At 62.5% G+C, this 19,730-nt stretch overlaps 2 protein-coding genes across 11 annotated transcripts; one reads left to right on the top strand and one right to left on the bottom strand.

The window, feature by feature from the left end:
* Window positions 1-1,990: 1,990 nt before the first annotated feature.
* Window positions 1,991-13,185, bottom strand: LOC131752470 (uncharacterized). 10 transcript variants are annotated; one of them, XR_010839399.1, is made up of 9 exons: window positions 13,014-13,185; window positions 11,417-12,266; window positions 10,136-10,189; window positions 9,882-9,966; window positions 8,343-8,991; window positions 7,181-7,296; window positions 7,043-7,092; window positions 3,096-3,216; window positions 1,991-2,637 (listed from the first exon to the last, which is right to left on the bottom strand). XR_010839399.1 is itself a non-coding variant. In XM_067027738.1 (8 exons), exons 4-8 carry the CDS (start codon window positions 8,808-8,810, stop codon window positions 2,417-2,419), a joined length of 939 nt encoding a protein of 312 aa, XP_066883839.1. In that variant the 5' UTR covers window positions 8,811-8,991; window positions 9,882-9,966; window positions 10,136-10,189; window positions 11,417-11,543; the 3' UTR covers window positions 1,991-2,416. The 10 variants fall into 10 exon arrangements, 7 of the variants coding, with proteins under 7 accessions (XP_066883839.1, XP_066883842.1, XP_066883838.1 ...); XM_067027738.1 differs by lacking the exons at window positions 7,181-7,296; window positions 13,014-13,185 and adding an exon at window positions 2,732-2,810 and having other exon boundaries at window positions 11,417-11,543; XM_067027741.1 differs by lacking the exon at window positions 13,014-13,185 and adding an exon at window positions 2,732-2,810 and having other exon boundaries at window positions 9,882-11,543.
* A 926-nt stretch (window positions 13,186-14,111) lies between these two features.
* Window positions 14,112-16,209, top strand: DIO3 (iodothyronine deiodinase 3). The gene has a single exon (XM_059056922.2). The coding sequence runs from the start codon at window positions 14,247-14,249 to the stop codon at window positions 15,159-15,161; it is 915 nt and encodes a 304-aa protein (XP_058912905.1). The 5' UTR covers window positions 14,112-14,246; the 3' UTR covers window positions 15,162-16,209.
* The last annotated feature ends 3,521 nt before the right edge of the window (window positions 16,210-19,730 follow it).

Genomic DNA, 19,730 nt, shown 5'->3' with positions numbered 1-19,730 from the left:
AGGACAGTATGGACCTTCCTCAAAAAAAAAACAATCACGGAATTACCGTATGATGCAGCAATTCCACCCCAAAGAACTGAAATATCGAAGAGGCATTTGTACATCCATGTTCGCAGCAGCATTATCCACAGTAGCCAAAAGGTGGAAGTCACCCAATGTCCACCAGTGGGATATTTACTAGAATGGAGCATTATTGAGCCGTAAGAAGGAAGGAAATTCTGACACAGGTTACAGGAGGGGTGAATCTTGAGGACATGATGCTGCGTGAAATAAACCAGTCACAAAAGGACAAAGACTGTTGTGATTCCACTTCTGTGAGGTTCATAGAGACAGAACGCAGAAGGGTGGTTGCCAGGGGCTGGGGGAGGGGAAGGGAAGTTAGTGTCTGATGGGGACAGTTTCAGTTTTACAAGATGAGCAAGTTCTGGGGATGGATGGTGGTGATGGTTACACACAACCCTGTGAATGCCCTCAAGGCCACTGAACTGCACACTTGAAAATGGTTAAGATGGTAAACTGTACGTTGTATGTCCTTGACCACAGTTAAAGCTGTTTAAGAGGGGGTGGCTTGGACCTGCACCATTTAATCTCAAACTATTGTTCTACAGCCATGAAACCCTTTGTAGCTTCTTGAAAGGGACACCCTGTTCCTAAAGCAGGAGAGAGCAGGGCTGCCCGGGTTGACGTGGGGTGGGACCCCAGACCCACATTCTCAGTCCTCCACCCTCAGCACCACCCGTGGGGAGCCTGAAATTCCGGGCCTCTCTGGCCCCTTCCAGGCAAGTGGGTCTTGTAGTTCAAGATCCCAAAGACGGATGCGGCTGAGGGAAGCCTCTTCCTGACTTTGCCGGTCAGAACTTCTAGGTCCCTTTATTGTCCCCTGGACGTTGCCAAGGGGCCGGGTGTGGCCCACGGGGCACCACGCAGCCAGCGAGGGGTGAGCCTCCTGCGAAGGGTCAAGTCAGCACTGCTTCCTGTGGGCAGCTGGGCCTAGGGGGGCACATGGGCAGCCCTGCGGGCCTGTAACTCTGCAATATTTTTTAAAAAAGCTTCTGCAAAGGAAACTCCCCTTTCTCTTCTGCTGCCATTTCCAGAGATTTTGAGATCATTAATTTAAGCGCAAGAAAAGTCCTGGTGGAAAATATTCATTGTTACAAGCTGGATGTTTCATGTGGGCTCATTAAATCCACCAGCCCTCCCAGGGAGAGGTGAGGGTGCAGGGGAGAGGAGGGCAGTCCCTTTGAATAGGAAGGGGGAGGGACAGGCGAGAGGAGGGGTGACCCTTCAGCTCTCACTAAAGCCAGTTCAGCCCAGGAGAAGAACCAAAACAAACAAGCACCTTTGAAACCAGGCCCTTTACATGCGTCACACCCTCTCAGCCACAAGTCACAGAAGAGGCATCTGAGCCGCTGAGCCATCACGCAGACTTGTCCAAGGAGCCACAGTTATGACAAGGCAGAGCCAGCACGCAAACCGATGGCCATACCCCTCCGTACTGCAGAGTGCCACGTGCTCTAAAAAGCAGCCTCCAAGCTGAGGCTTGCTGACCTCTGGTTGGTAATCACTTAGTCATTCTGCAAACAGTTGACTGACTTCTCCATCTAGATCTGTACTAATTAGGATACTTTTTGGCTGCTGTAACAAATGCCAGAATAACACTGGATTTAACAAGAGAGAAGGTTGTTTTTCTTCCCCCGCCCCCATCTCATGTAACAGTCTGAGCTTCAGCAGTCTAGGCTGATGCCGTGGTGACCCCTGTTGCTCTGTGATAATCAACATCCAGCTTCCATCCTGCAATCAACATGGCTGCTCCGGCTCCTGCCATCACTTCTGTCATCCAGCAGTGGGAACAGAAAGAAGAAGGGAAGCCACCTCTCTTCCTGTTAGGGGCAGCACCCAGAGGTTTCACACATCACTTCTCACATGTCATTGGTCAAAGAGCTACATGGAGCTATGAGGGAGGCTGAGAATTTGAAAGAACAGCCATGTAGCCAGCCCAAGTCTGGGGTTTCTTTTACTTTAGGAAGAGAGGAGAGTGGATATTGGGGGACAACTAGCAATCTCTGCCTGGAACAGCATCTCCCCTCCCCCCCCCAGGACCATGGTGAGCCAAGGTCACGAGTAAAAGGCCACGCAGACTGCAGGGGAGGGGAGAGGTGGTCTGAGGAACCAGCACCCAGGCGAAGCCTTGAAGGACAGCTGGGGTCTGGAAGACAAGCTGGAAGGAGTTCCAGAAGGAGAGGTGGTAGCAGTAACAGATGGAACCCGTGTGCAGAAACTGGTTTGTTGTGAAGAGCGTGAACTTGGAGCCAGAGACGGGGGCCCAAGTCCAGACGCTGAGTCAGATGACAAGGAGCCCCAGCTCCCTGAGCCTTGGTTGGTGTCTCACGGAAAGGCTGATGGTCTCCGTCACTGCTCACAGGCCTGGCATTCGTGGAGTCGCGGCTGTGATGTTTCCATGGCGGAAGCGCTGGGTCAGTGTCAGGCAGGGGCAGAAGCTGGACCAGAAGAGGGAAGCAGAGGTCCCACCCGGAGGCCTCAAAGGCCGGGCCAAGCGGTTTGGATGGTACTCAGAAGCTGCGGGCAGTTGCAGGCAGGGCAGCATCCCGAGCAGAGAGCAGATTTTCAAACCCGGCTCTGGAGGATGGAGAGGAGGAGGTGAGATCGGAGGTGTAGAAGCCGAACAGAAGGCAGCTACAAAGTCCCCAGAGAGAGACAGCATGGCGCAGACCTGCCGATGTCAGGGAACCCTTCAATCCTGAGCAGGCGTTTGGGTTTGGGAAGACAGCCTGGAGGAGGCAGCCCCAAAGCTGTGCCAAGGCAAGGGAAGGGAGAGGACTCGCCCTGGAAGGGACGAGCAAGGGAAAGGCAGATGAGCCGAAGCCCAGCCATGCCCAGGGCAGACAGACCGTGCCCTCCCCACCACCCTGTCCCGAGGTACCCCATCCCGGCCCCCCAGAGCACCACGGCAGCTGGAGCTGTGCCCGGCGATACTCCCATGTCCCAGCTGACCCTCCCAGGAACTAGCAAGGTGGAGATCCTGCTCCCATTTACAGAAGAGAAAGCTGGAGCCCAGAGAGAGCCGATCACTTCACCGAGGCCACACAGCAGTCACGCCCAGAGCCCTCGGCACTCTTGAACCTTCCTGAGTCCGACAGGATGACCTTCAGAAATGCTCTGGCCCTGTCATCCTGGACCCGGGAAGGCTTTTTCATCCTGAAAAAGAGGGATGAACATCAAGAACTGCTTTATCCACAACACGTCCTCAAAGCATCCCTTATGAGGCAGGGAGAGGGGGACCCCATTGAACAGAAAGACAAACCGAGGCCAGAGAGGGCAAGTCGCGGGCCCGGGTCACACGGCCAGTCGCTGGCCGGCAGGACTCGCAACCAGGTCTCTCTGGCTCCGCGTCCTGGTCCTGTTTGCAGGATCCTCGTCCTCGCCCGAGGCCTCTCTCCCCTCCCCCTCCCCCTCCCCCTCCCCCGCTCCCCCGCTGTTTTCCTGGCTCTCTCTCAGGGAAGGGAGCATGCTCTGAGTCTCTGTTTCCCTGGGAGAAATCCATTTTCAGAATCTGGAGGTGTTGAAATGTGTTCTTTTTTCCTCTCCAAAGAGCCCTTCTTGAGGACAGAGGTACCCCAAGAATCCCTCTGGGGCCACCGCCAGCCAGGCCAGGCTGCCTATCAGGAGGGCCTCGCCCCAGCAGGGGGCCCTGCACAGGGCCTGGGGAGGTGACCATATTCCCCCTGGGATGATGGGTGGCTGGACCGCCCAGGACATGCCCACGGCCTGCAGCCTGATTTCCGGAGATGCTCATTTGCCACTACTCGGCTCTGGCTGCAGCCCTTCTGGTCCGGAAGCAGGGCGGTTCTGAGCCCACGTGCCCAGCTGAGGACCGGGGGCGGATTCCACGTCTTCACCAGACTGTCCCCCCTCATCGTCAGCTGACCTCATGGCGCTCACGGACGTTCTCGCCGTAAAAGGCTCGGACACCGCTGTGGGCACCTTCTAACCCACAGAGCCAGCCTCCAGGGAGTCACGGGCACAGGGGTCACTGGCCCAGTGAGGGAGGGAGAGGGAGAGGAAGGGAGGGGCAGGTGTGGAGGAGGGGGGAGGGGGAGAGAAGGAGGTCAGGGGCCAGGCCCTCTGTGCCAGCACGCTCACGCCACACCTGCCCAAGCACTTGCCCGTCTGCCACTTTCAAAATCTGCTCTAGAATGAGGATCTGGCCTCTCCCGCCCCATCTGTGCTCTCCGCCCACCCCACAGGCGGCTCTGACCCACCCTCCAGGGCTCACAGGCCCTCCCCCAGGCTCTCCTTGTCTGGTGTGGGCCCCACCTGCCGACCACCGCCCCCCCCCGCAAGGAGACCGGTGGCAGGCCGCCTGGGGTCTTGGGGAGCAATTCCTAGAGTTCCTAGAACCCAAATCCCAAATTGTGGACTTGTGGGCTACCCAGGCTGAAGCCTAGAAGGGCCCTATAGCAAGACTAGGCTGTCCACCGCCCCGCCCCCAGGCCCACAGGACTCCCGGAAGTTCTCGGCCTCGGTCCTAAGCCTTGGGGACAGGAAGCAGGCTTGGGGACACCAAGCGGCATCAGGCGTAGAATGCTCGGGAACCCACCCCACGGGGGCCTCCCCACAGGGCGGCCACACGCCCACTCTGCCTGACCCCTCCTCCCCACAACCAAACCCACCGTATCTCTTACATCCCCAAACAAGCCGCTCGAACACTCCAACCAAACTGGCTCACTGCGGGTCCCAGAAGGGCCCATGGGAAGCCAGGTCCTTCCGGGCTGGGGTCTCTTCCCCTACCATCAGCGTTGGGATCTTGTCCCGCTGGCCACAGGGTACAGACCAGCTTTACACAGGCTTGTGAAGACTTCTGGTCTGAGGGCGTGACCATGCCATCCTCTCTGCAATGCCAGCCCCTGGCCAACCTCCAAACTGACCTGGAATTCCGGCACTCACCACCCCCCCGACCAGAGTCCCACCAAGACAGGGCTGGTGTGGTCTTCAGAACAGCTGAGCGCTGCAGGTGCTGAATGAACGAACCCACGAATGAGTGAACGAACGGACACGCCACCCCGCACACCCTCGGCAGGACTCTGCGTGGACCCCCCTCCCAGCCTCCTCACCACGGCTGAGAACAGAGGCTCCTACCGCAGGACTAACTCGTGAAAACACACTTCACTTAGTACTCGGCACACAGTAGGGACCTGATGAAAGTTCTAAAGCATCCCTGCACCCCTGTCCCTGTCTACAGGCGGAGCAGCCAATGCAGCTGTTACTCTGCTCCTGAGAAATAACTCAGATCTTCCACAGTCCTTCTTAGTAACTGTATTTCCTGCATGTTGAACAGCTTCACGGTAACACGCTCCTGTCCCAGATGAACCCGCCTGCCCTACCAGGAACACCCCCAGGCAGGGAAGGGAGGCAAGATACGGCCCCTGATTCAGAGGGACCCCCACCCTGCCCTTCTGCCCAAAGACCTGCCCAGCAGGCCAGCTGACAGGCAAAGGTGCGGGGGGTGGTTTCAGAGTCACAGAAGGGGGTTACATACCCCTGCGCCCACCCTCCAACCCAGGGGCCTGCAGAAGCTTCTAGAAAGAGGCAAATATCAGAGGCAGGAAGCCTGCCTCCCAGACTCCTCTCTGTCTCTGCCTCTCTCGATGGCTCTCTCTCAAACCTACTATCTGTCTCTCTCCCTGAGACCCCTGGACCCCCCAGCCCTAGGCTGGAAGTTCCTTTACAAATCACTGGGTCCATCCCCAACATATAGGTGAGCACAAGAGGCCGGTGGGAGCAGGAGTGTACCCCAGGTCACGCACAGGTCGGTGTCCTAGCAGGAAGCAGGGCCATCCCCTGAGGGACTCGCCAAGGGCATCGGTGAGCCCACGTGCCATTCGGACCACGGGACACGGGTCCTCCGAGAAGGGTGCTGCGTCTCCCTCCCTGTCGCTGACGCCGGCCGATCCTCCAGCCTCATATGGCTGTGGCAGGGGAGGGGGGAGGGGGGACCCGGGACCCTATGGAAATGCGTCTTCCCTCGAGGCCGGGCTTGAGTCAGACAGGCTGGGTCTGGTCCAGCTTGGGCACCGGCTCCTACGTGACCTTGGGCCAGGCACCAGGAGGGCAGGGTGAGGGTGCGAGCAGCTCCACTCCTGGCTCCATCCCCGCGGCAGAGGGTCCTGCACACCTCCCGGGGCCCCGGGCTTCCCCGCTAGCTCTGCAGGCCCTCACTCCCGCGTGGGTGCTCTCCCGGGACCTCCCTGAGCCACAGCAGGATGTGCGCAGACGCAGAACCAGCAGTGGCTTCAAACGGGCTCGAGCATCAGGGCCGCTTCCTTCCCGTGCCTGCCATCCGCAGGGGATCGGGCGGGGTGAGCCTGCGGGCGGACGAGGCACCGCGGAGCCCAGCACCCCAGCCTGGGCCACCCTAGCTCAGCTGACACCGGCCGGCACCCAGGCACGTCAGGGAGCCCGCCAAGATCAGCGGGTACCCTGAGCCCCCGAACCCCACGGCACGCGAGAGACCGTGCTCGCTGCTGCGCGGTTGTTTGTTACCCAGCAGCGCACGGCAGCAGAGGGCCCACAGAGCCTAACCCACCAGGGAGGCCGCCTGCTCTGAGACGTGCCGCCACATCCCCTCAAGCGACTGAAGCTTCGAGAGGCTGAGGGCTTGCTCGAGGTCACCCTGGGAGTGGGTTCAAGCCCAGAAGCTCTCCTGGGCCCACCATGCGCTGGCCTGGCAGACAGCTGAGCTAGACCTAGTCTGCCCTCGGGGAGCCCGAGGTCAGTGAGGGGACACGGGGAAGCAGGCTCTCTGGAGTTCAGGACGTAAGGAGAAGGGGCAGTTGTGGAAGGATGAGATCAGCCCTGCAGCTGGAGAAAGAGGCGGCAGGGACGGCCTTCCCGGTGGAGGCATAAGCAAAAGAGCAAGGGAGGACCCTCTCGGTCCACTCCGGCCGCACGGTCACAGCCACCCCCCCTCCCCCATTCACAGCCCACGAAACCCTGCGACACCACCAGTGCCGGTGAATCTCACCCTGTCAGAGCTGAGCCGCCGCCAACCCCTTCCATCCGATCCGTCCGACACTGGCAAAGGAAAAGCAGCCACATACAGACAGCTGCCATGTGCCAGGCACACCACATCCACGCCCTCCTGGGCTCTCCACAAACCCACAAGCAGACGGTACTAGCATCCTCCTTCAGAGATGAGCCGCCACAGCACAGAGAGGGTCAGGGACGCACCCAAGGCCACACAGCCTCGAGGAGGCGGAGTCAGGATTTGAATCAAGCCTGTGAGATTCCAAAGGTCGAGCGACCCCTCAGATGGAAAGGCCTGGTCCTCACGGGATGGCCTTGGCCGATGGGCATCCACAGCCTGCCACAGCCCGAAGGCGCTGGCGACGCCATCCTCAGAGAAGCGTTTGCACTGGCTCGGGGCCAGCAGCCCAGCACTCGGCCCACTCCGCGTGGGGTTAGCTGGCTCCTCCACCAAGGGGAAGGCACCGTGCACTTTATCCCTCCCGCCACGTTCCCCTGCTCCTCAGCAACCACCTTTCCCCACGCAGTGTGAAACTCCAAAAGCAAAGCTTTATAATGCCCCTGGTGCTGAGGCCCGGCCCTCTGCCCACGCCCCCACCCCCGCCCAGTGCTGGAATCTTCTCCTGAGACTTGCAGGCACCTCCAACTCAGTGTCCTCAAAGACCACAGTAGACCTCCTCTTCCCCAGGGCTGCCATCAAACTCAGAGGCCACATCCCCTCCTCCCAGCCTGGCCCCCGCCCAGTTCCCGTCCCTCCCCGGGTAGGCCCCTTCTGTCCCCAGAGGACGCTGATTGGACATCTCCCGTTAATCACCGAGTGTGAGTTTTGGAGTCAGACATTAGCTATGTGTTCCTAGGTAAATCACCTCTCCGAGCCTCAGTTTTCTCATCTATAAAATGGGAGAAATAAAAGTTCCTGCCTCGTTAAAAGGTGGGATTGAATGATTTGCCCATTTCATAGATGATGAGATGGAGGCACAGAGTTCAGGTAACTTGCCCGACTTGTCACACCCCTTGGCCATGGTAGAGTGACACAGAGGCTGCTGTGACACACAGAGCCACACAGACCCTGCCTTCCCCGAGCCTTCATGTCTCCCACCAGCTCCTGAAGGTCTCACCAAAGATATGGGACCTTTCCCATGAGCGCGCCTACCCCTCCCAGGGACCTGGCTGGGCTGGGGGGCTCCTGGAGGGCAGACACCACGCCTAACTCACTGTGCACCCAGACCCCTCTGGGAGCCTGGCACGGATGAGGGCTTGGACCGGGGGCCCAAAACAGTTCAGGAGGGCACTCTCACCACAAGACAGCCGGGTCCGCGGCGAGCCAGCCCCGGGGTGCACACCGCTACCCTCACCGCCCTACCGGCTGTCTCCGAGCGCTCAGCACCGCCGGGCAAGGGTCCCGTTCTGCTCTGAGCTCCTCCACGCCGGCAGCCACGAGCCTCACGGCACTTAATCAGCACACAGCCCTGGGGTGTCTGCACCGTGGTGATCCCCGGATTCAGAGGCCCAGGCTGACCCGCCTCAGAAGCTGTATTGCTGGGATGTCGATCAGCACAGCCACACCCACAGGCGCACGTTTCGGGCAGCTGGACCGTCACTTTTGTCTTCTGGACGTTGGGAGTCACAGCCAGTTGGGTTTGACCACCAAGATGCTCAAGGCAAAATCTGTGATGGGTCCACAGCCCGTGTGGAGGGCGCTGAGGCTGCACTGGGGCCTTGGTGGGGAGTGGGTCCTTCCTCTTGGTTGCACTTTTTCGTCTCATCTGTGGCACCCCTGCTACGCCATGGCTTCCTGCAAGAGGCCTGAAGTGCACTTCAGAACCAGGCCGGGTGTAAACAGACACACACGTACACACGTGTACGGGAGGCACCGCCCGGCGTCCGTAACGTGAATACAGCACAGCCCCCACATCAGGCTCGCCTCCCAGTCGAGGAAACTGAGACCTGGAGAAGCAAAGTGACTTGCGGGGGCCAGTCTGCTGGCTGGCTGTACCCCGCCTTTTTCCAGAGAGGATGAGAGATGGGCAGGACAGACTGACCCCGAAGATGGCTCTCCAGCCAGCTTTAGGGCTCAGAGCAGGGTCTGACCGTCACGCAAGCAGCCAAGCCTCTCACCGCCCCTCTAGCCCCAGGCAGGTCCCACAGCCAAGGCCTTGGGCAAGGAGTCGGCCCCGCCTCCGCAGGGGTCTGGCCGAACACTAGGGAGCATGGAGGAGCTCACTTGGGTCTGAGCTCAGGGCAGGAACAAGTCAGAGCCAGGCCGGGTTTGAGAGTCAGGGCCAAACTGTGAGGCCCCAGAGCTGCGGCAGGAATGGGGCAGGTGAAAGGTGGGCTGGGAGCAGATCCTGAGGACCCGAGGCCAGAGGCACCTTCTGGCCTCAAGCGGGAGTCTCATCAGCCCCTGAGAGGCATGCAGGGGCAGGGCCCAGAGAACTTCCTAGAACCTTCTGGAATCGTGGAGGAAGAGCGCAGGGAAGGCACTGGAAAGCAGCCATCCAACCCCCTTGCAGTGCAGATGAGGCCAGAGGGAGGGACAGGACACGGCCAGGTCACCCAGCAGGTAGCCAGGGCCTCACCTCCAGGCCTTCCCCGCTCTTCGCTCTTCGACCGGGAGCCCCGGGCCTCCCTCCATCCTGGGGTGCTGCTCCACCCAAGCTCTGGGGCCCCAGCAAGCTCTCCGGGCCTGGGTCCCAGGCTGCCGACCACCCCAGGGCCCCACCGTCAGCTCTCGGGCGGGTGCCCGGCCGGGGTGTGTCACGTGAAGAGGGATGGAGACCCTCTGTGTTAAGGACACCTCTAAGCCCAGACCACCGAGGCCGCAGCCACCAACCCACCTGCAGGGGGTCCACCCTTCAGCCGAGCCCAGCTGGAGTCCAGCGAGGTCGGGCCAGAGGGGAGGTTTGGAAAGAAGAAATCATTCTTGAAGCAAAAGAAAAGGGTGAGCACATTTGGGGGACGGTCCAGGTACCCGTGGGAGGACCTGCTTATCCCAGGAAGGGAGACGGATGAGCCAGCGGCCAGGGGACGGGTGGATTCATCAGACAGCACGCCTGAAGGGGACCTCTGCCCGGCCGCAGACACGCCCTACCTCGCCCACAGCTGCCTGCCAGCCTGCGGCAGGGTGAAGTATCTTGAAGTTCGCCTGAAACAAGTTTTCAATTAGTCCACAGTGCACTCAGGTACTCATTTCACAAAGGTTCACTGGGCTCCTCTGGGGTGCTGGGTGCAGGTTAGACACTGCAGAGGATCCCAGCAGGGCCTGAGTAGCAGCTGACACAGAAACTAGTGGTGAAACATGCCCGGGCTGAGGATGCGGCCCTGAGGAAGGGAGAGGGAACAGGAGGGCGAGGGGGGGGGGGGCTCAGCTCCCCCAGTGGGGGTGGGGCAGGCTGGACCCAGGTGGAGGTGAAGGCAGAGGAAGAGAAAAAATGGGAATCGCCAGGGGAGGGAGCAGGGTAGAGGGAACAGCATGAGAGGAGGCTCGGAGGCAGGACAGGGCCTGGGATCTCCCAGAGCATCAGGAGGCCAGTGCAGGGGGCAGGGGAGACAGAGAGTCAGTAGCCAAGGAGGGCTGAGGTCCAGAAGCCAGCTCACTATGATGCTGGGAAAGGACTCAGCCAGGACACACCCATCACTCTGCGACCCTCTTCGCCGGGTGTGCGGGCTGCCCGTTCTCCTCCCTAAAGCTCCAGGAGGCCCTCTGTAGGGTGGCCGGACCCGCCCCATGGTAACTCTCAGCATCAACCTCCCTGGCGCTGGGAGCTGCTCTACCCATAGGGAGACAGAAGCCGTGCCCACGGCACTACTACCCAGCCAGCCCCACACGGGGCAGTGTGGCAGAGGGGTCGGAGACAAGCCTTCCCCGTGTGGGTACCCAGCCCCCAGGGTACAGTCTGGGAAGAGGGGAGGCCCTCCCCACGCTGCCCCGGATGTTCCAGGGCCCCAGCTGCCTGCCCCTCCCCCTAGCCCGTGTCCGAGTTGCTCCTGGACACCAAATGGCCCCAGTCCAACTTGTCTTTCCCTTTCTTTCCCCTGCCCGCCCCCTGCTGGAGCTGCCGGAGGGCAGGCAGGAAGGAGGCCAGCCTGCCCAGCCCAGTGGCGTGGGCACAGCCCCAGCTCCAACTCTGGTCCCCCTGGGCCCGAGGCCCCGTGCTCCCAGAGCCCCAGGTAGGACTTGGCCTTGGGCCAGGACAGGTCAGGGCAGGATGGGAAGCTGGTAGGAAGGGGCCTGGGGAGGTGGGGAAGGGGGGCAGGGGCTGCCTGGGAGGAGAGAGAGGGAGGGAGGAGGGGGGCGGAGGCACAGAGCACTGGAGTGAGTCACCGCGCCAGGCTCTGTGTCCCAAGACCTGGGCCTTGGGTCTGTCCTCACCTGCACTAGGGTCTGGGGGAGCCAGACGGTCTTGAGAGCCTTGTCCGACATCCTGGAATCCCAAGGTGTGAGGTGTAGCCTGCCAGCCCAAGGAACGGAAGCAGATCCAGCGGAACAGCTGACAGCCCTGAAGCATTGCTTTCCCGCGCCTCCGTGGGGCCAGAGGGCTTGCGGGTTGGTTGGTGGTCTCGCTGGACGCCCACAGAGGGTCCGGAGGGACCAGTCTTAGCTCTGCGCCAGACCACGTCTTCCCCACACACCACTGCCACCGCTACATCCCAGGCAGCTCCGAGGGCTCGCCCAGCCCAGTGGCTTGTTAATTTTCTGAGACTAAATGTGGAAAGGGTGTAGGGGGACCTGCCCCATGCCCCTAGCCCAGTTCCTGTGTGGGTGGGGGCAGGGCACAGGTCCGAGACTGGCACCCCGCAGAAATCAAGGAAGCAGGGCTGGAGGATCTGTGCAACCAAAGTTGGGACTTCCTCGGCCCCTGCCCGGGAAGGGGCAACCTCAGGCCCCCAAAACGCCTCTCAGAGACCAGCCAAGTAGAAGACTTCTCTCCCTACTCCCGCCACCTCCCCCGCAAAAAATAAGGCAAGGAACCGATCTGCCAACTCAGAGGTGCCCTGCGGGGGTGGGGAGCAGGCAGGGGGGACGCCCCCCCCCAGCCAGGTTTGGATCGGGGAGAATTCCCTAACCCACCTGAAGACACCCCCCCCTTACCCACGGTGGTGAGGGGCGGTGCGGGGCCGCTGAGAAGAGCGGGGAGGAGGCTGCCTTTCCTCTGGGTGGGAAGTTCCCCGGCTGCGCAGCCCCCAACGCCGCCACCCCAGGCAGCAGAGAAATTGCCTGGCTGGAAGAAAGAGCAAAGGGTCTACCTGCACGCACCGGCCTTCCTTCCACTCGGGTCTTGACCTGCTGGAGCCACGGTCCCAGGTGGGAGCTCGCGGGGCAGAGGATCCCGCCAAGGCCGCGAAAACGGGAGGAGAGGACCTCTGCCCAAGATGGGCATCTGCCCCCGCGCCCGCTGGGGCCCGGTGAATCCTGGGTGGGGGCTCCCGGCCCCGAGGCTGACTCCGCCGGACCTGTGCCCTGGCCGCCGCCGCCGCCGCCGCCGAGAGCGGTGCCCTCGCCGCATCCGGCCCAGCGAGCTCCTACCTCCGCCCGGGGCGCGAGCGCTGCCTCCGTCCCGGGAAGAAGTTAGGCGGCCGGTCCCCGGGGCGGGTGGCGCACGGGACGCAGGCGGCAGCGGCTCCGGCCTCGGGCTCAGCCACCGCCGCCCCAGACGAGTCCCCGTGACCGCGAGGGCGTCCCGGGAGGCTCGACTCCCCAGGGGTCCAAATCGCTCCCGACCGCGTCCAGGCCTCGCCCCGGGGGGCGAGGCGGGCCGAGGCTCGGCGGGCCTGGCTCGCGGCTTCGGGGACCCCAGGTCAAGGTACTGCCCGCCCCGCCGCCCCAAGTCGCCGGCCCCGCGCCGCGCGCAGCGAGACATCACAAGATCTCGGACGCGGGCGGCAGGGCCGACCCCGGCCCCGCGGAGTTGGGGACTTGCCCCGCACCCTAACATCCTCCACACACGTTCCCCGTAGAGAGTACGCACTTCCCGCGTCCCGGCGCCTCCGCGGTGAGTCGAGCCGCAGCGCTCCGGGTCAGCGAAGGTGGCTCGGCGCGGGCGCTCCAGTCTCGACGTTCCCGGGGCAGAGAGCAACGTCCGGGGACGCACGGGACGGGTGCGCCCGGCGGCCGGGTCTGCGCCGGGCGCGGCGAGCGGCAAGAGGGGAGCGCTCCGGCGTTCAGGCAACAGCTACCCCTAGTGGGAGAGCCGCCCGGGGCCGCCGCCGCCCCGCGCCCGCCGCCCCGCGCCCCGCGCCCGCCGCACCCCGCGCCCGGAGCGCTCCCGGCTCAGCTGGGGCGCAGGGACGCTGCTGCCTTCCCCGGCCCTCTGCGTCTCCGGCGCCGGGCGGTGGCGGGCCCGCCGGCCCTGCCCTCCGCACCTCCCCGCCGGGCCCCGGAGGCCGCTGACCCGAGAACTGCGGCGCCGAGCCGGGGCGCGATGGGACGGGGCGGGCGCGGCCGGGGCGGCGCTCGGCGGCCTCGGGCGGCTGCGGGGGGCGCCGAGCGCGGTGTGCGTGGCGGGGCGGTGCGGGGGGCGGCCGTGTGCGAGGCGCGAGTGTGAGCGCGCGCGGGAGGCGGGCGGGCTCCGGGAGGCGAGCGGCACCCGCGGGCGAACGCGGCAGGCGGCGGGGGCCCAAAGTTGCCTCCTCGCGGGCCCGCGTCCCTGGCGGGGCGGGAGCCGGGGCCGGCGAAGCGGCGGCCGCGGACCCGGCCTCCCGCGGCACCTGGGCAGCGGCCCCGCACGAGCAGCAGCGGCGGGGGCGGCGTTGGCGGCGGCGCGCGGGAAGCGAACCGGAGCTCCGGCGCAGCGCGGCGGCCGCCGGGGAGCTCGGCTCAGGTGCGCGGCGAGGGGGGCGCGGGCCGGAGCTGGGCCGCCGGGACCGGGGCGGCGCGGCGCTCGCGCTCGCCGGAGGGCCTCCGCCGCGGGCCGGGTCCCCGCTTCGGCTGCCCGTCCCGGGCGCCCGCTGAGGTCCGGGTTACCCGCCCCCGCGAGCGGGCTGCGGGGCCCGGCCCCGCCCCCGCCGGCCCCCGGCCGGGCCGCCCCGCCCTCCGGCCGCCGGTGCCAGTCCTCGGGCCGCGATTTCTAAGGCACCGGCCGCGCCGCCGGGTGATCCCTCCGGGCTCAAGTTGCAAGGGGGCGGACCCGGGCCGGAGGTGGAGTCTCCCGCCAATTGAAGCCTCGGCTATAAATTGAGCTCCCCGCAGAGCCCAAGCCCAGATGCCTCGCCAAGCCACCCCGCGTTTGGTGGTGGGCGAAGGTAGAGGGTCCCAGGGGGCTCTGGGGGGCGCCGCCACCATGCTCCGCTCCCTGCTGCTTCACTCCCTGAGGCTCTGCGCCCAGACCGCCTCGTGCCTCGTGCTCTTCCCGCGCTTCCTCGGCACGGCCTTCATGCTCTGGCTGCTCGACTTCCTGTGCATCCGCAAGCATTTACTGGGCCGCCGACGCCGGGGTCAGCCCCAAACTGAAGTGGAGCTCAACAGCGATGGCGAGGAGATGCCCCCCGACGACCCGCCTATCTGCGTGTCCGACGACAACCGCCTGTGCACCCTGGCGTCGCTGAGGGCAGTGTGGCACGGCCAGAAGCTGGATTTCTTCAAGCAGGCGCACGAAGGCGGTCCGGCGCCCAACTCCGAGGTGGTCCTGCCCGACGGCTTCCAGAACCAGCACATCCTCGACTACGCCCGAGGAAACCGCCCGTTGGTGCTCAATTTCGGCAGCTGCACCTGACCACCGTTCATGGCGCGTATGAGCGCCTTCCAGCGCCTGGTCACCAAGTATCAGCGCGACGTCGACTTCCTCATCATCTACATCGAGGAAGCGCACCCCTCGGACGGCTGGGTCACCACGGACTCTCCCTACAGCATCCCGCAGCACCGGAGCCTGGAGGACCGGGTCAGCGCAGCGCGGGTACTGCAGCAGGGTGCTCCCGAGTGCTCCCTCGTCCTCGACACCATGGCCAACTCTAGCAGCTCCGCCTACGGCGCCTACTTCGAGCGCCTCTACGTCATCCAGAGTGGCACCATCATGTACCAGGGCGGCCGTGGCCCCGATGGCTACCAGGTCTCCGAGCTGCGCGCCTGGCTGGAGCGCTACGATGAGCAGCTGCACGGCCCTCAGACCCGTCGAGTGTAAACAACCAATGGACAAGTGACTGAACTTGGCGGGCCGCGCCTTCGAGCCTTCGAAGCCCACGTGCAAACTCCCCCAAACAAAGTCAGGCTTGGCGAGGGCCCAGTGACACAGTTGTGCTGAGCCATGGATGCCCTCTCAGCCAAGCCACCTGAAGACTCTCCTCCGCCTCCCCGCCGACTCTGCCTTTGTGACTGGCCTTGCCTCTACTTGCCTGGCTCGCTCTACATCCCCTTCTGAGTGCGGAGGCAGCGCCACCCTTGCCTGTGTGCCCCTGGACTTGTCCTCGCAGAGGCCCCTGCCACGCGGTCTCACACGCCCTTCCCAGAAGAGAATAGCCAGCGTGCCTTTAGCCAGGCGCAGCGGCCCCGCGCGCGAGGAGACTGGCTGCGCCCGCGCGCCCTGGGCGCAGCTGGGTTCCAGCAGCGCGAGCCGCTCGCCTTAGTTGCCTGGCACCCACACCTGTCGCGCACGGGGAAGGGATGCCCTGCTGCTTTTGTGTCTATTTCTTGTCCCTGAGTTGGGGGAGGATGTTTGGGGTGGGGAAGCAGCGTAGGCAGGGTTATTTACCCCCCCCTTTATTTTGGGTGCTCACGAGCCCCGCTGCTGATGACGAACTGTCTCTAACTGGTCTTGACCACGAGCTGGTTCTGAATTGCAGGAGGCTCGCGGTAGCGCCTAAAACGAGAGGGGAAAGTGCTCTGGGTTTCCATGTGGAAACCGCGTCAACGGGGTGGGAGGGGGAGGTTGGGGGACTGCTTCGGGACAGAGGAAAACGGCTGGGGAGGCACTGGCGAGGTTCGCAGCGCCCCAGAGAGAAGGAAGGGGCTGGGGCTCCCGACACACTGGGTTTGAGCGGTGGAGTCTGGGGAAGAGAGGTGGGGGGAGAGCCTGGGAACCCCGAACGAGGGCTCTCCCAGGCAAAGCTGCCGACTGCGGGGCCAGAAGTCGGGGTGCCCCTGCTCTGAAGGCCATTTAGTGAGTGTTTTGCTGGAAATATTCCCTGTATATAAACTTCTTTTTACACTACAATAATAAAGGCTTGCAGTAAATTGCTTTCGGGTTGCCTTTGGTCCCTTTATTTTTTCTTCCCTCTGAATAGCGGCAGTAATTAAACACGAAGCTCTCCCTCGCGTCCCCATAGTGACCCTGGCGGGAAGGGTGGAGAGGAGCCTACGCTGGCGGGGGCGCGGGAGGGGAAGGAAGAAGGAAAGGGGTCCGTGGCGGTGCCCGGGAGGCGCGCAGGCACGCACGCACCCGCGGTGGGGAACGTGAGGTCGCGAGGAGAGCTAAGAAGTCGAGCCCAGCTGGGTCCTGGAGGGAGGCGGGAGAGGCGGCGGGGCCCGCACTTGCCACCGCGCGCGCGCGCGCGCACACACACGCACGCACGCAGTTACAGCTGACCCTGCAGCCTCCCATCTAACTTCCCCCAGCGACAGTCGGTGGGGGGAGGGGACGGTGTGGGGGAGGGCCGGGGGGCTTTGGACCAGGTAGGGCTGGGCTCCCGCCCACCGCGGGCACCTTTGCGCACCTGGCTCCTCCCTATCCCCCTCCTAGCACCTCCCTACTCCCTCGCGCCCTTCTCGAACCTACAAGATCGTCTCCCCCACCCCCCGATCTCCGCCGGGCTGCTGGGGTCCCCGGGAGGCGCTACTAGAATCGCGCAAGGTGGCGGAGGGAGGGGCGACGGGGGAGGGAGAGCGGGCCTGCAGCGCCATCACTCTAGCAGCAGCTCCTACTGCGGGGCGGGGGTGGCGCCGAGTGCGCCCCCTGCCCAGGACACCCCCTCCTCTTGCCCCTCCGCCTCTTCCCCAAGTTCAGGCCAAACCTCGTCACCACCCCCAACGCGCTCGGGTCTGAGAAGCGGAGGAGAGCGTGGAGGCTGAGCTGGGAGAGACCAGAAAGAGGGATGGCGGTGGCCGGACCGGGGCGGGGAGGGGAGGGGGTCGTGGCTTTGGGCACAGACCCCCGCCCGCTGCCTAGGCCAGGCGCTCTCTCGCAGTCCCCGCTCGCACCGTCTCCCCTGTTGCTCCCCAGGCGAGGACGACTCCGGGAGAGCGAGATTAGCTCGCCGCCCCCCGCCCCCGCTATTGACCCCTTGAGCAGAAAAGTGGGTCGGGGGAGACAGACAAAGGAGCGCTGAGGCGGGAGTCCGTGGGCCGGGAGTCGGGGTAGGCGAGCAGCCGAGCCTCCACGGCCAGAGAACCCAGGATCATCCCAGTCTCGGGATGGGGGGGGGGGCGGTGTCGGTGAGCGCCTGGGTGTGAGCGCTGCGCTTGAAGCTGGGGCGGGGGGCGGGGAGTGGGGGTCTGCGGGGATGAGTCTCCAGCAGGCTGGATGGAGGAGAGAGGGCCCTGCTCCACCATCGCCGCCTCCAATTCCCCGCCCAGCCCCCATGCCGCTCCTCCGTGAAACTTTTTGGAACTGACACCCTGAGCTGGGGAATTTTTTTTTTTGCTTTGCTTTAAAAGTATTTAAATTGAAAAAAAAATTACTTTTAAGAAAAAAATTGGTACAGATGGTATTTCTGCGTCTCCTCCCATCCCCCTCCTCCCGCGCGCTTCTTCTCACCCCAAAACCCCCAAGAATACTGAGCAAGCGGCGGGGACGCGGCCGGGCGCCGGGGAGGACCCGCCCAGAGCTCTTGCGCGCGAGTCCCGGGCGGTGGGGCGGGGGCGTGCTTGGCGGCCGGGAGGAAGCGGAGGGAGGCCCGGGACGGCGGGGCGCCGCCGCGGGGGTCCCAGTGCGTGCTCCGGCAGCTCCTCGTCCCGGTCCTCCACTTGGGGGTCTAGTTGGATACGCTGAGCGCCCTGCCCTCCCCGTGGAGGCTGCGCCCCCTGAGCCTCCTCGGGCTTTCCGGACCGAAACTGCGAGCGCTCGGCGCCGGGACCTGCGGCTCCTGCCGCAGCCTGCGCGGCCCGGTGCGCTCACCGCTCCAGGGGCGCCCCGGCCACCCCTCTCTTCTTTCTCTTCTCCGGCCTCCCTGTCTCCCTTCCTCCCCTTCATCAGTCCGCTTCCTTCTCGCTCTTCCTTTTCCCTCCTTTTCTTGTTTCTTTCTCTCCTTTCTTTTCTCCCTTTTTCTTTAAAATCTCCCCTTCTTACAAAACGAATGCGCGCTCATTGCCCAAAACACAGAAAAGTCCCAAGAAAATAAAATCAACCTAAGGTAACCTCCTGGTGTGTGCACTTTCTCACTTTCTCGCATTCAAGAGCGGGATTATCCTTTTACAGGCTGGCATTAACTTTTGATTCCCTGGCACCCCTCTTTCCATGTCTGTAAGTAAGTATTGAATGAGGCCAGGCCACATCTTGGAACAGAGGGCCAGAGATGGCTCCATGGGCGCCCCAGGTGCGAGGGATGCTTCATTGTTAACAAACATTCTTCAAACTGTGCCCACGGCTCTACACACTTTCACCCCGCTGGCACATTTCTTAAAGTGACATTGCTAGACACATGCACATCTATAAGATGCCCGTTTTGCCACATTTGGCTAAACTGCCTTCTAGAAAATCTATTTGATTTTATTGTTTTGTATTTTCCCAGTGCGCTCTCTCTCTTCCTTATTTTTAAGTGAAAAATATGAAGATAAGACATAAATGCATTTTCAATATTAAATTTTAAATACAGAAGAACATAGAGCAGAAAGTGCAAGGCTTGCTTAGAGCAAGAGCTTTCAGTTTGAAAGCTCGTCAAGTCCCAGCCGTGGGTCAAAAATCAACTTATCAGATCAAGTCAAGCATTTTGAAGAACTGAAATGGAATAAATACAATATTAATACCGAGGTAACATGTCACCTAAGGTAACTATAGTTTCCTGAAACTTCTGTTTTAACTGTGCGTGTGTGTGTGCACACACACAAGCAATGTGGCTGATGTGAAACGTATTTCTCCCAAGGGACCAAACATGTTTGAAAGCCACCACCGAGTGTCCCCAGTCTTTGCATCTCCAGACAGCCCCTGTGAACCGTTTTGTGTGTTTCCTTCCAGACTCTACTTCACCGATTGACAACTATCCGAGCACATTCTCAGATCTGGTTTCCGTCATTCTGTCATCAGGATCACGCCGCGGAGCGTTGGACGGTCACCCGCACCGGACCCACACACTTTTCATGACGTTCCCTATCCCGGCATCCTCTGCCCATCCACACATCGAGTCTCAGCAGGTTTGTGTCTGCAGGATAACTTGTGCCAGGCACCGTCTAGATGTCTGAGTGCCCCCCCCCCAGAAGGGAACTCATCTCTGCCCTCAAGGAATGCTCAGAGCAATGGGCGGGAGGGGGTGAGACCGCCGTCACTCTTATCATGACCATCACCAGCATCCTCATCATTAGTATTTTCCAGGTCCGCATCAGCTTAGCACACGGTTTAGCCTTAAGCAGGGAGAGGGCCGTGAAAGGAGTTCCTAGGGAAGGTCTTATTTGCCCCTTGAAGACACAAGTGCCGCCTCCAGGCAGGACCGCGAAGGAAGGGCTTCCCTGGCAGAGGGTCCTGCCAGTGCAAAGCCACGGAGGCCTGAAAGTGCAAAGCTGTGTTCAGGAAACAACACCTGAAAGAAATAAACTGTTGGCTAAA

Source organism: Kogia breviceps, chromosome 3 (genome assembly GCF_026419965.1).
Source record: "Kogia breviceps isolate mKogBre1 chromosome 3, mKogBre1 haplotype 1, whole genome shotgun sequence".
Classification (NCBI taxonomy): domain Eukaryota; kingdom Metazoa; phylum Chordata; class Mammalia; order Artiodactyla; family Physeteridae; genus Kogia; species Kogia breviceps.
The sequence above is the reverse complement of the archived record's forward strand: the minus strand, read 5'-3'. Positions and strand labels throughout refer to the sequence as shown.

What these genes read in the sequence shown, in the direction of transcription:
- LOC131752470 (XM_067027737.1), bottom strand. Translation starts at nt 8,810, where the DNA reads ATGAGACGAAAAAGTGCAACCAAGAGGAAGGACCCACTCCCCACCAAG. An exon ending in GTGACTGCTGTGTGGCCTCG is followed by an intron (nt 2,811 to 3,095) that starts GTGAAGTGATCG and finishes GCCTTGGCACAG; the next exon opens with CTTTGGGGCTGCCTCCTCCA. An exon ending in GGGTTCCCTGACATCGGCAG is followed by an intron (nt 2,638 to 2,731) that starts GTCTGCGCCATG and finishes TCCATCCTCCAG; the next exon opens with AGCCGGGTTTGAAAATCTGC.